The sequence below is a fragment of the Alosa pseudoharengus genome, unplaced genomic scaffold (genome assembly GCF_046254945.1).
Source record: "Alosa pseudoharengus isolate Yale_2024_CS ecotype anadromous, Long Island Sound unplaced genomic scaffold, YU_APseudo_1.1 YU_APseudo_1.1_scf_15, whole genome shotgun sequence".
Classification (NCBI taxonomy): Eukaryota; Metazoa; Chordata; class Actinopteri; order Clupeiformes; family Clupeidae; genus Alosa; species Alosa pseudoharengus.
Genome location: NW_027468620.1, coordinates 26,720,887 through 26,734,179, shown reverse-complemented (window position 1 = coordinate 26,734,179; position 13,293 = coordinate 26,720,887). Strand labels below are relative to the sequence as shown.

At 40.8% G+C, this 13,293-nt stretch overlaps 2 protein-coding genes across 5 annotated transcripts in view; one reads left to right on the top strand and one right to left on the bottom strand.

The window, feature by feature from the left end:
* The window catches only part of lhb (luteinizing hormone subunit beta), a 35,079-nt gene that overhangs the window by 11,801 nt on the left and 9,985 nt on the right, over window positions 1-13,293 (top strand). The window contains exon 1 of one of the 4 annotated variants that reach the window (XM_076286067.1): window positions 2,336-2,726. The exons of the other annotated variants lie outside the window; for them this stretch is intronic. The gene's annotated coding sequence lies outside the window, so the exon portion shown is untranslated. Of the gene's footprint in view, window positions 1-2,335; window positions 2,727-13,293 lie in introns of those variants that run through there. 4 annotated transcript variants of the gene reach the window in all.
* Window positions 29-2,983, bottom strand: cox20 (cytochrome c oxidase assembly factor COX20). The gene is made up of 4 exons (XM_076286070.1): window positions 2,772-2,983; window positions 2,213-2,327; window positions 2,037-2,100; window positions 29-1,348 (listed from the first exon to the last, which is right to left on the bottom strand). Exons 1-4 carry the CDS (start codon window positions 2,802-2,804, stop codon window positions 1,210-1,212), a joined length of 351 nt encoding a protein of 116 aa, XP_076142185.1. The 5' UTR covers window positions 2,805-2,983; the 3' UTR covers window positions 29-1,209.

Sequence of the window (13,293 nt, the reverse complement as noted above, 5' to 3'; positions counted from 1 at the left end):
CTTTAAGAAGTGACCAGATAAGAGTCTGTCAAAATTCAATTACCATTTAATTATACATTTCATTAATAAACCATAAGCTTACCATAAGCCATATTGCAAAACAACAGCAAGATTTCACTGCACCTTATATTAAAGTGTAATTCCAGCGAAAATTGACCCAATGATGTTTTTCTGCATTAAAACACATCAAATAGGCCGTGGAGACAATATTTTTCATTGATCAACTACTACAGAGCTTGCTCCGGTATACGCTATAGCCCCATAGTAGACTCTGAGGAAGACGCAGTGTGTCGAAACGTCAGTCATTTGTGCACCTTAATAAAAAAAGTTTAAAAGTTCTCTGAGTGCTCCGGTCATCCCTGGGTGTAGTCTCTCTGAAGTGGCCCAGCCAGTCTTTCTGATTGTTGGTTCTTTGTTTTATGTGAAGGGACCCTGAGCAAGCTACTGACGAGGTTTGATGCTGTTTTGAACAATATTACTGGTTAAAAATAATTGATACTTGGGAAGCGTTTCGCTCATGGCCCTTAGCTAATCCACTGTTTGCTATTTGGGGCTATAGCGTATACCGGAGCATGCTCTGTAGTGGTTGATCAACGAAAGAAACGGTCTCCACGGCTTATTTGATGTGTTTTAATGCAGAGAAACACCCTTGGGTCAATTTTCGCTGGAATTACACTTTAATGCTTTGAAGTGCACTTGAAGACTGCGATGAAAGGAAAACAGGTCGACACCTTTGCTGGACTAAAGAACCACGAAAGGCATCTCACCCAAATGTGTTTCCTGTGCAGCAACTATATGCTGAAATGTTGTCTGATATATTACACAGTGTGTGAACTGCCATCTAGTGGCCACCTGATTATACAACATCTTCCCTGTCAATGTTCTAAGGTGCAGGCTTGATAAAAATTCACCATAAAATGTTCAGACTAGTTAGAGAGTGGTCTGAAAAACACTTCATTTAGAATGTCCTTTCACTGCATTGAACTTGTCACACTATACTTTACACCTTGAAATCTAATCACATGGCTTGATGGTCAATGATCCAAATGACTTCCAAAAGATTTAGGAAGACTATTCACATACCACTATAAGATTCACAGTTTCCAGACATAGTACTTCATTTAAAAAGTGTGTCTTAATAACAGTGAAATGAAATGTGAGTGAGTGACAATGGTGGCATTAGCGCTTTGCAAAAAGACAGCCTGGGTGCTAGGAGTTCTTCTCATCTACTTTGGGCTTCCGTGTGGGGTCAATACTGGTGCCTTCATACATGACTTTGTTCTTTATCCCTTCCTGTATCACTCTCTGTTGAACACGCAGCATTGCATTGTTGTATCTGCAGTAGCACCTGAAAAAAAAAAACACAACAGGAAACCTTTTCACCAAAGGTTGCCATACCTATAAACACAAAGGTGCTACATGATAAATGTTCTGCATTTGTTAATGTATCAAAAAAGATTAACTGTATGAGTGGATACATACATATATATATATCCATACATACATAGCACACACTAATCCCGGCGCAGTGAGCTGCCTGCAACAACAGGGGAGCAGTGCCGAGGGCACTTCACCCACTTCAGCCGTGAACTACATAACTACTGGTCGGGGTTCGAACGGGCAACCCTCCGGTTACAAGTCCGAAGCGCTAACCAGTAGGCCACGGCTGCCCCAATATATCTATGATATCTATGACGTTGGTGTCCTTCACTCTTCCAGTTAAGTTATTGGAACCTCAAAGACCATATGAGAGACTATCAACAATACATGACTACAAAATGTAGGCTACAGTTCTAGTACTTTTAGTGAGTAAGATATCTGAGAAAATGCCAGACAAATCACCAAACTGTATTATAATAGAATGACATACGGACTCAATTTTAACACACATGACACATGGGATTCTCCTTTAAGTGGAATTAAGCTCGTATTTCCTCAAACCAAACGACTAACTTCACTGATCTAGACACACAGCTTGTTCCACTGGTATGTATGACTGAACCGTCCAATAGCTGTGCCCGGTTGACAGTACTAACCATGATCCCAGTGTTGTCAGAAAGAACCCAGCAAAGCCAACATCAAATGACCTCTTCACCCGACCTGTAAATAAGGGGTATGATGAGCAAAACATCTCGGTCTGTCAGTGAAAGAAAGATGTAGAGTAGCATATTTTCATTTACACTGCCCAGTGCTACAGAGATGTAGGACTTACTTGTGGCTAAGAAGTGAAGGAGTCCTGCCACTAAAGACCCCCCTGCGCCGTGCAGTAGTGCTTCCCTGGCACATGCGGTGTTCTGGATGTCTAGAATCCCCATTAATTTGAATCCCTAAGAATTTACATTTGAGAGAGAAAATTGTTAGCTTACAAGATGTCCTACATAACAAGATTACTGGAAGAAGCCTAGGTTACCAAAAGATAATTTTTAACAAATGGAAAACGCTAGTATTAGTGCTTCTTCTGGCATTACGCAGTTGTAGACGATATCCTCGACAGACAGTGCTTTTAAGGAAAAGGAGAGTGGAGGTGACCTAACATTAGCAAGTTACGTTAGCTAGCACTAGCTATTTGACATTTAAACACATCGCTTGGTGGTTTAGTTATCGCAGGACCACCACTGACATCTTCAATGTTCAAAAAGTAGGCCTACACCTAATAATAATGACTGCACACAAACTACACTATACAGCTAACGCTAACGTGAATGCTAATGGGAGAGGATTGACTGGTAAGTGTGACATCATTCATAATGTAGGATGTAAATATATCGAACCTGTTTTTTGTCACCTTGCTCCTCGCCAGCCATTGCAATAACAGTCCGAAAGGGTGACAAACTAGCGAATTTCAAATGACCATGTCTCTAAACACTGTTGAGGTAGTTAAAGGACATCCAGAGACAGCAAAAGCATCTGACATGTCTTGTGTGCATGGATCTTAGCAGAGAATGATAAACGGGCTCTGATCTTAGGTAAAAGTTGAGTGTAGCACCAATATCGTTCTGACAGAAACGAGGTGAACGACTTCAGTTCCTAGGGTGTAACAACTTTGGTTGCACTATTCTGCAGTTAATCAATTTTAGAACTACAAGGAATGTCCCAGATAGCAAAATCATATTTGCATTTATTGGTCTAGGCTATCTGTTTTGGTTGGCAATTCACTACCTTCTAGAGCAGTGTTTCCCAAAGTCTGGGTCGCGACCGACGGGTGGGTCGCAGGAGATTTTATTTGGGTCGCCCAGCACAATTTATGTTGTGTTATAGGCCTAACTGATACCATTTGTCATTTGATACCAGAAAAGCTAACAGTTTTCAATAAGGATGTAGATTGTTAACTACCACAGTCACGGTTTTGTCATAAAAGCTCATGAAACTGGCGCATGAAACTGGGGGATGAACGCATCGCAGAGGGGGTGCCGGCATGATCTACCTCTCAAAATGAAACCGTTCTGTGGGGCGCCTGCCATGTACCTCGCAGTTGCAAACTGCAAGGGACATGAATCCGCCTATTTGCACAAACATTAATAGATACCAGATCCTCAACTTTACCGATTCAAATCTAGTGACCGCGCTGTCAACTGAAGCAGACATCCATAGACCGGACATAAGGCCATTCAATTTGCATACAGTTTCGATTGCAGATGCAATCTTTAAAGTTAATAGCAACCTCCTCACATTCTTATTTCTGATTGAAAATGTACAACAGTGCATTATAGTCTACAATTTTAATGGGCATTTTAAACACTATTCCTCTCGTTTTCTACCTCGCTAACTCCAAAGTAAAGACGCATTCTTCCGGCTATTGCGCAAACGCCTCTTGTTCTGATATAATGACTATACAATATAATATAATACAACAATACAATATAACGACTTGAGTTATTTGCTGTTTACATTGGAATTGACGTCCACGGTGTTATGGACCCATTTGTCTGCAACGCAACGAGCCTACAATTTTTTTTTTTAGAAATACAGGAACAGCTTATGCTGACGAATGACGACTGCACAACATGCGAAAATTTCCCCTACTCTCGGATGCGCATTAAAACGTATCTTTTCAGTAGTCATTTCCAACTTTTCACGCTGATGGTGCTCAAAATGCAACACAACCGTGTTCAAAGCGGGGATCCTATATCAATGTATGGTTGGGGGAGGTATAGAAAAGTTGGAGAACCTGTGGCCTAAAACAATATTGGTGGTTGCAGGGTAGATTTGAAGTGAAATGGGTCGCGATGGTCTGTCATTTTTAAAAAGTGGGTCGCCAGAAAAAAAGTTTGGGAAACACTGTTCTAGAGGATGTCGTTAAGCTCAACCTCCACAGTTTCATGCACACTTAAAAACAGAACTGGAAATTTTTAATTAAAATCTATTCCAGGGGTAGATGGAGGCCACTCCCAGAATTTAGTCAGCCACCCTAAGAGAGATGTTAGGGACCGTTCGTTATTTATAAACGGGGTCACCGGAGGAAAATGGTGGAGGGTCATGTCTTTTTATTCTTTGTTGAGGGGAGGGTCACCTAACTTTTTTTTGTCAAGGAGGGGGGGGTCACCCATCTTTTTTATTAATGAAAACAGCAAAAAATCAAAGTGGCTTGTTTGATTGTTGATTTCTGTCGCCATATAACGTTCTCTTTCATTCCATAGCTCTGTCAACATTGAACAATGAAAATAAGGGAGATTTCCCGGGTTTCTCACGCAAAATACGGAAAATGTCAACATCCGTCCCCATTAACGTTGGAAGGGTTGGAGCAACAAAGTAGCCTACTTTATTCACGCCTAACAGCCTATATCCATTTGGTCAACTTTATCCAGCCCTACACTCTTAAAACGAATGTGTTGAAAACAACACAACTTGCATTGTTTTCAACACATCTCTGTGTCTAGATAGGGACAACACAGTTTGTGTTGTTTCCTTTTTTTATTTGTTACACAATATGTGTTGAAAATAACACAACTTTTGTTGAAAACAACACAACTTGCATCATTTTTTAACACATGTCTGTGTCCAGACAGGGATAACACATTCGTTTTAAGAGTGTAAAAAAGCTAACTTTGGTTTACTTGTAGTTTACCGTGTAGCCTAGCCTAACTTTAAACAGTGTGCATGCTTATAAAGCATACTTGTGCTTCATTCATCCACACATCCAGCCCATAACGTTTTGACAAGCATTTCTACCAATTGACCTTGTTCCTGCCCATCTCTAGCTTTGCTGTCTCCATCCTTTCTGTTTTTGTTGTTTGCAAAAAAATATATAGTAGGCCCTATTTATTGGTAATCAGCAACAAGTGCAATTTGTTAATCGCTGTCATTCTCTCTCCTGCCAACAAAATTGTGTTACGTTCCAAGTAGCAGTGCGTAATTCTGCTTCATAAAGCAGAATACAGAATACAGAATACAAATACATTGGTCATATAAATAGCCAGTTTATGGTCTACAGTGTAGGCTAGAGTTGGTAAGTTATGGTAGGCCAACTTGGAGTGAATATAGGCTACAGGGGGATTTCTTTGGCTCTTAGTCTGGCAGGTGCGCACGTAGACATAGCCTATGGCCGAACACGGCAAGCGCCAATGAATCGTGCCCTCACGACAACCACGTCGTTAACTTAAATAGGCCTACTGTAGGTTAACATCACTCTGAGGTCGCATTCAAGCAAGCAAAACGATGATTTGAATACATCTGTTTCTCTGGAAGGGCAAGGGGTAACAACAGGACAACACAGAGACAGGCCAGAATGCAGGACTAATGTTATGAGAGTATTACAGTAATATGGGATATTCTACGGGAAAATATTAAAACGGCAAGACAGCGGGGAAAAGTTAAAATGATAGGCCTAAACCAAACCCGGAAAAAGTTGGCATGTTAGGTATTTTTCGGTCCCTGTGATTATTTGTGAAATTGTGCAAACGGCCTTTTCAAGTCATTTGAGAAGGAAGGAGTGTAGCAAGGTCGCAAATTGACGCTCGTCTGAGAAATTGAGTTTTGGATAATGTTCAGCTTCGGCTGCTTTACAATGACTGAGGAAGCCTAGAGACGAGTCCATAGCAACAAGTTCATTAGTGTGCTTTGTTGAATGGTCTCAATGTTTTATTGTTTTATTTCATGTGAATACTTACTAGAGGAGTAAATTATTTCAAGTAGGCTAATGCAGTTGCAGGAAGTGTGCATTTAGTTTCCATGCTTATTGTGTTTCCACAACAATGTTAGTGAGTAAATCTGAAATGGCCACCATCTTGGTGAAGTGTGATGTGTAAGATCAGAAAAGCAGAGGGTGCTTTAAAACAATTGTTAGAGTCGATGTGCTTTCATAGCGCCCTATAGCGTGGGTGGAATATATCGACATTTGGCCGGTGAGGGTCATGTCTATTTTGAAAAGACTGCTGGAGGGTCGTTGAAAATTGTCTTGCAGGCAGTGGAGGGTCATGCAACTTTTGATTGAAGCACTCAAAATCCCTCCGCTGACCCGTTTTATAAATAACGAACGGTCCCTTAGGTGTTATTTATTAGTTTGTTTGATTGTTTAGGCTATATTATGGGCTACAATCCCATGCATGAGCTCAAAAACGTTTTTTCCCCATTGAAATTAAGTTGTGCACATCTAACCTACACATAGCCTATGTGATAAAAAACGTCATTCTAATTGACCACTGCTTTACTTAAAAATACTTTGATTCTTGTTGCATTGCCTAAGTTATGCTTTAGATGTTCTACAACTTCATTATGTAAAAATGCTTTTTTAAAGGGACACCAGGCAACGTTTTCGTGTTAATTACTTATCTTCGTAAGTCGGTATATGGTTAAATGACTCATTATAGGGCGAATGAAGACTCTCTCGCCCGCCCCTACTGCCTGTAGGAAGAATATCCCGCTTGCAAGTTCAGTGTATCGTACCCGGCGACCGAAGCAGTTTCAGTTTCCATCCTGCATCCACAGCACAGAGGGAGGCTAACGAAACGCTAGCGATTGTTGCAAACGTGTGTATAATGGCAGAGCCGGCGAAGAAGCAGCGAAAACCCTTGACGGAAGATGCAAAGAAAAGGAAAAGAGCTTCAGACCGAGCGAGGGGGAGTTTCGTAGAGAAAAAGCATCAGGCTTGCCTGGTGTCCCTTTAAATTCTTCTTTGGCCTATACACAAAATAAACAGTTTGCTTATTAATAATGCATAATTTAATACTGAATCTAGGCTTTAAAATGCATTTTAATTTTCACATGTTATATTCATGTGCCACCCCTCTCTGGGTCTGTGCCCCAGCCCGGTGACCCCATCAAAATGTTTGTATCGACACTGACAGACCATGTAATAACCTTTTGAATGTCAGGTACTCAGACGTTCAGAGGTTCAACTTCTTATGGCTACTTTAGTGTTGCAAAATTTTTAGGGATACTTACTTAGTTGGTTACATGGTTTTATTTCAGTTAGCCTAATAGCTGGTTTGATTTGCTTTGAGAGATGATCTTATGGAAAGTAGCAGATGCCAATAGGTATGATGAAGGGTATGATGATGTGGGGCTATTTTAATTCCAAAGGCCAAGGGAACTTTATCAGGATGCACAGTATCCTGGACCCATGAAATAACTGGCCTATAAAAAAATAAAAATCTGCATGCCTCTATAGGAATTTGATTTATGCCTCCTATATTTTGAGGAAGAACATTTATTTATTTACGATACATTATTCATTACAAAGAAAAGTAAGGCATTAAGACCAATTCCCAAAAGATTTTTTATTCTTCTGTAAGCTTAAAGGAGAATTCCGGTGTGATATTGACCTAAAGTGTGTTGAAACATGATACCGAGTGTGAACGTATGTCTTATAGCTCATCTCGGCTTGTCCCCTGCGCTCAGAAATCTGGCGCTAGTTAGCCGATGCTACTAACAGTTTTTCGATGGGGGTGCCTTGGGCATCGGGCCTAGCCATGCAAATAAATCACTGTTTTACACCATTTACGAGGCTCAAAGTAGCTCCATACTTCATTGGTAGACTTCCGAGGGCCTTCACATTTAAAACCAGATATTGAGAACTTTGAAAAAACACTGGTAGTTTATTTATAAGACGATTAAACAGACAGTACCTTTAGGAAGTTTACCGTTCACCGCCATCTTGAATTTAGTCACGATAAGTCGAGCGACGAGCACGAATGAACAGGTATGATAAGGGATCAGATTCCAAAAATAATTCTGTGGAAATGCATGGATTTTCCACGGAATTATTTTTGAAGGAGACCTCACCACTTCAACTTCCTGTGCCAGAGGTGGTGGGGTAACAATGGCGGACTGAAGAAGGTGCTGTGGAGATTGCGGAGAGATTGCTGGCTAAACAGCATCATGCAGAGGGTGGCAAGGGGTGTGGTCTGGAAGATTGAGAATTTCTTGATGGTAGGAATCATCATCATCATCCCCGTTATTGTCATCACACGGAGGATGGCTTGGAGTTGCGTGTAGTGTGAGCGGGAAGGCTAAACACACATACATTGTTGTCTTTCATCAAATTAAAAAAGTCAGTGTTGTACACATGGGAGGAGTGGCCATCAACAAGGAGCAAGTGGGGTCGTGGATCGTCCTTGGGCAGGCTTTGGAGAAAAAACTTGCCTCATTCAGTGAATAATTCCGTGTTTATCCACCCGTTATCCGACATCCTGAGGAAAGTATACTTGGGAGCCCCAAAGAGCCAACCTGCCTTCATCCTCTTGCTCTTGAAGATGATCAGGTTTGGCCCATACCCACCACCAGCGTTGATGCTGGAAAGGCAGGTTGAGGTTTCTTCTTTTTCTTCAGCAGTGATCTCAAAACAAGTTGACCCAGCCTCGGCAACCACCCTGGTGGAGAGGAAGTGATCTTGGAGCCCAGTCTCATCACAATTCCAGATATGATCTGGAACATTCTCTAACCCTAAGCGGTACAAAATATGACCGCCGCTCAGTCCTGTACATCCATTCCGCGAAAATAAATCATATTAATGAATTTGTCTCCATCTTCTACTCCATCCCCCACTCTTGAAACTTTTGTGTATATTTGTTTGGAATGTGTGTGTGCACACATTCCGCACACAAAGTAGCCTACTGGCGCTGCAAAGGTGAATAGATTTGTTTCTGGGCCAAAAAATTTGCAGCATTGTTATAAAACCTTTAAAATCTCTAAACAATCACAAGTAGGGCAGTTCATCACAGTCCATCCATTGCAACTAGACTGATGAAAGGTACACCTGTAGGCTACATTGTATTTGGGAAAAGCAGAAGGTAGCAGCATAATGTATTTATTTATTTATTATTAAACAAAACAATCCCTGTCAGTTCCATGCAGTTTTCAACAGCTATCAAGAAGAGAGGTCATGTAACGGATTTTTGTGAATGTTTCTTCTTCTACATATGCATAAGTTTAGTCATCTAGTTCATATGATATTCAGCTTTATTGTCAATGCACAAATTAAATACCAGTAGTCTAAAACAAAATGCCGTTTTACCCAGTGGTGCAAATAACTGACATGTCCAAAAGGGCCTTCATGAAATGCGTTGCGAGACTGTTCATACACATTTTAACGGGCAAAGTTGAAGAGCTACTGTCCGTTATTGTTTGTGCAAATAATATGCTGATTCATGTTCCCTTGCATTTTGCAACTATGAGGTCCATGGTTAGTCTGGCTTTCGCCAGACCAAGCTCAATCTTTTGACGCAATCTTTTGATTTTCACCCAGCCTAGTCCATGGTAGGCGCCCGATAGAAATATTGTTTAATTTTGCGATTGAAATATCCACGCACTGGCGACACCCCCCCCCCCCCCCCCCCCTGCGACGTGTTCGCCCCCCCCCCGGTTTCAGAGCTATTGTAAATGCAAAAATGCATAGAGGGAGTTATGACAAAACCGTGACTGTTAACAAACTATAAACTATAAGCTATATAAGGTAGGCCCTATGCTAGGCCTATTACACAACACAAATTGTCACTAGGCTATGCTGGCGACCCAAATAAAATCTCCTTTGGAACCTACACCTTACAGTATCAAGCTGCCACCTCTTTGCGAAAAGTTAATAGTTTTGCATATCAGTAGTAATACATTTCAAGTAGCTGAATCACCGAAAGGGCGAATGAAGTGGACACTTCTAAATGGAACCCAACCCACTGTACAGTAGCTCAAGGTCTGTGGCTAAAGCAGCCATAATGAAAGCGTTATCATTGTTTGGATACTTCACACACACGTGTTTTTTAATCGCATAGACTACAACTACCAAGCTGGAATCAAAGCACATCGACTCCCCTCTCACACCCTAAACACGCACTTCGAACAAACAAAAAGCGCCTCAGTCTCACGGTATAGCCTTAAGCAAAACTGTATCTGGCCGGTGTAACGTTGGTACTAAATCATTCATCGCAAAGAATGATTTTTGTAGCACGTGCAACAAATATGTGTAGGTACAGCCCTGCCCTGAATACATCTCAACGTACGCTCTAAAACATCTGGTTTAAATGGAGATGTAGATCATCACGGGTGCGTTAATAAATCTACATTGCGGCGAGTTGACACAAATTATTCACTTTGACGAATTTATGTAGTTTCAGTTACTTTACTTTGAGCCATGCTCTTCCTTACTTGAATCACCTTTGAAAATAGAGGATTGAAGTAGCCTATATGGGTGTTTGGGAATGAACGTTGACTCAGATGCTTTTTGAGACCAATAAAATGTCAGAAATGTCCCAGCCCGGTGTTTAGGATGCATCATAGACAGGTTATCTTTCAGGTAGCCTATATATTTTCCATTAAAAAAACCATCACGTAGCGAACGTATTGTGGCTAACTCACTTAGCTCCTGTTAGTAGCCTATGGTCATTAGCAAATGAGATGACAGTCGAAAGATACAATTAGTGCTGTTATCAATTTGCTTGGTAGCCTATAAACGCATAGGTTTATCCATCACTCAACCATGCTAATGGTAACATTATTTTACCTACATTCTGCTATTGATAGGATTAACGTAGCCTACCTGCAGTAAAAAACAAGCATGTCCGATAAACATTCTCAGATTTATTTCGGAATTACATGTCATGCAGAAATCATCCTACCCTTAGACGTTCTCTGCGGTAAACTACTGTAGCCTACTGTCTTGTCCTTGTAGGAAGCATAGTGTCTTTCCAACCCACTTTAGATTAACTTCCAACAAAATTACGTCTCACTGCAACGATGCGCCATCTAGTGGACAAACGACTACGTGACGCCAATACTGGAAATGCAGCCAAATTATTATTATGATGAATATTTGGGTTTCCTTTAATCCTACAGAATTTGTAATTATGTATCGGCCGTTCTAATTGCCGATACTGATGGTATACGTGCCTGTGTGTGTGTGTGCGTGTGTATATGTGTGCACCACCATCTACAGGCCAATGAGTGTACAGTCACTAAATGTACACATAACTTAATTTTTTAGACCCCCCCCATGGATGAAATTCTACGAAACTTGGCATACCCCCAGAGAATGTCAGGTTAATCATACACATAAAATTTGGTGCAGTTCTGAACGTCTCAACTGAAGAGAAGGGCGATTAAAGCAGAATGATATTGCATTTTCATTTTTTACCGGGGGGGTGCAAATCACAAATGAGTGATTATGGGCTAGGTTGATGTGGGCCCTTGAGACCAACATACCATAAAAATGTCTTCATCCTCGGTGCCACGGTTCAGGTAGTTATTTAGGAAAAACTGCATTTTTTGGGTTTCGGGGGGCCCAGCGCGGAGGGGGAGTGGCCCCCGGGGACCAAACGAAAATTTTCCGTAAAAGTCTAGTGGGGCTACATACCCACCAAATTTCATGTGCCCCGGTGTTTCGGTGCCCCGGGTATCGTTGACCAAAATTTCAGGAAGTAGATGACGAAAAAAAAAAAAAAAAAAAAAAAAACTTTGACAATCCCTATATGACCGCTTCGCTAGCTTCGCTAGCGGCGGTCATAATAAAATAGTAATACATTTAGTAATAAATAAAAGGACAAACTATCAAACACAAACTTAACTCAATATAGGAAACAAAAGGAAAAAACCATACAGTACAGTACCCAAGATAAAATAAACAAACAAAAATGATAGTAATGATAATAAATTACAGTAGCAGAGACATGAGTGGAATCATTCACTATTTAAGGAATGCAATTGTATATAAGCGGGTCTTAAGACTAGATTTGAAAACAGCCACTGATGGTGCATATTTGATGTTATAAGGGAGGCTGTTCCAAAGCTTGGGTGCTCTAACTGCAAACGATCGGCAGTGTTGGGGAGTAACGGAATACATGTACCGGCGTTACATATTCAGAATACAAATTATGAGTAACTGTATTCCGATACAGTTACAAGTTAAATAGTTGGTATTTAGAATACAGTTACATTGTTGAAATCAATGGATTACATTACGATACTTCTCTGTTTCATAAGTTTGTTCACTCTCTAAATAAATTAAGGCAACTCCATTTCCCAGAAGCTCCTGAAAGCAATCTATGATGAAATTGTTTACATGTTTAAATCCAAGCCCCGCCGTCTTGCACTAGCCTCAAAACGCAGCCAGTGCGCATTATGGATGCGTCATTGGAGACCCTGAAATGACTGTTTGCACAGCAAATTAGGAGTAAAGTAAGTGGAGGTAACTCCTGTTCCTCACTGATCGTGGTTCCTGATGTCTGTTCAAAGGATATTTTCCCAAGTATTAATAGCTCAGGCTACTTCGGCCAATCGGTTACACAGTTTGCTAAGCAAGCAAAGCCTAGTTCACGTGTTGATTTAGACCTACAATAAAACCAATCTCTAAAATAGGCACTGCATTCTAAGTTTTTTATTCTAACTTTAAATAGCTTTATGGATTATTATTTTTTTCTAATTAGATCTACATTTACGGTTTTTGATTGTCATTACGCGATCACGTTCATTTTGAGAGCACTGATATACATTAGCCTAGCCCATAGTGTTTACATTTACAAGTCATTTGCGTTCCACCTGTCATATGCGCCCCTCACTTGTAGCCTACTGGGTTGATGCCACCGAAAAATCTCACAGGCACACCTTAATTATAATTTCTGGCTACGCCCTTAAAGTAGCCTATTTATTTTGTTTGTTTTAATTAGCCTAGTCGCCTGCTGTAGTTTTAGTGGTCACCTTGCTATTTTAAAGTTGTATCAGGTAGCTTAGTTGCCTTTACATTCTCCTATGTGGGCCTAACACTTCAGCCATTTGGAACAGAAGAACACACCAGAATAGGCCTGTTTAGTAGGCCTAAGCAGGATTTGATGGCCGGATTCCTACACTTATAAAATGCAATTCAATGCGAAA

Bases quoted from the DNA above. Each gene is read 5' to 3' on its own strand.
- cox20 (XM_076286070.1), bottom strand. From the start codon at position 2,804: ATGGCTGGCGAGGAGCAAGGTGACAAAAAACAG. The intron at 2,101-2,212 runs GTAAGTCCTACA...CCTTATTTACAG, and splicing joins CCTTCACTTCTTAGCCACAA to GTCGGGTGAAGAGGTCATTT. The intron at 1,349-2,036 runs GTTAGTACTGTC...TTTTTTTTTCAG, and splicing joins CTGACAACACTGGGATCATG to GTGCTACTGCAGATACAACA.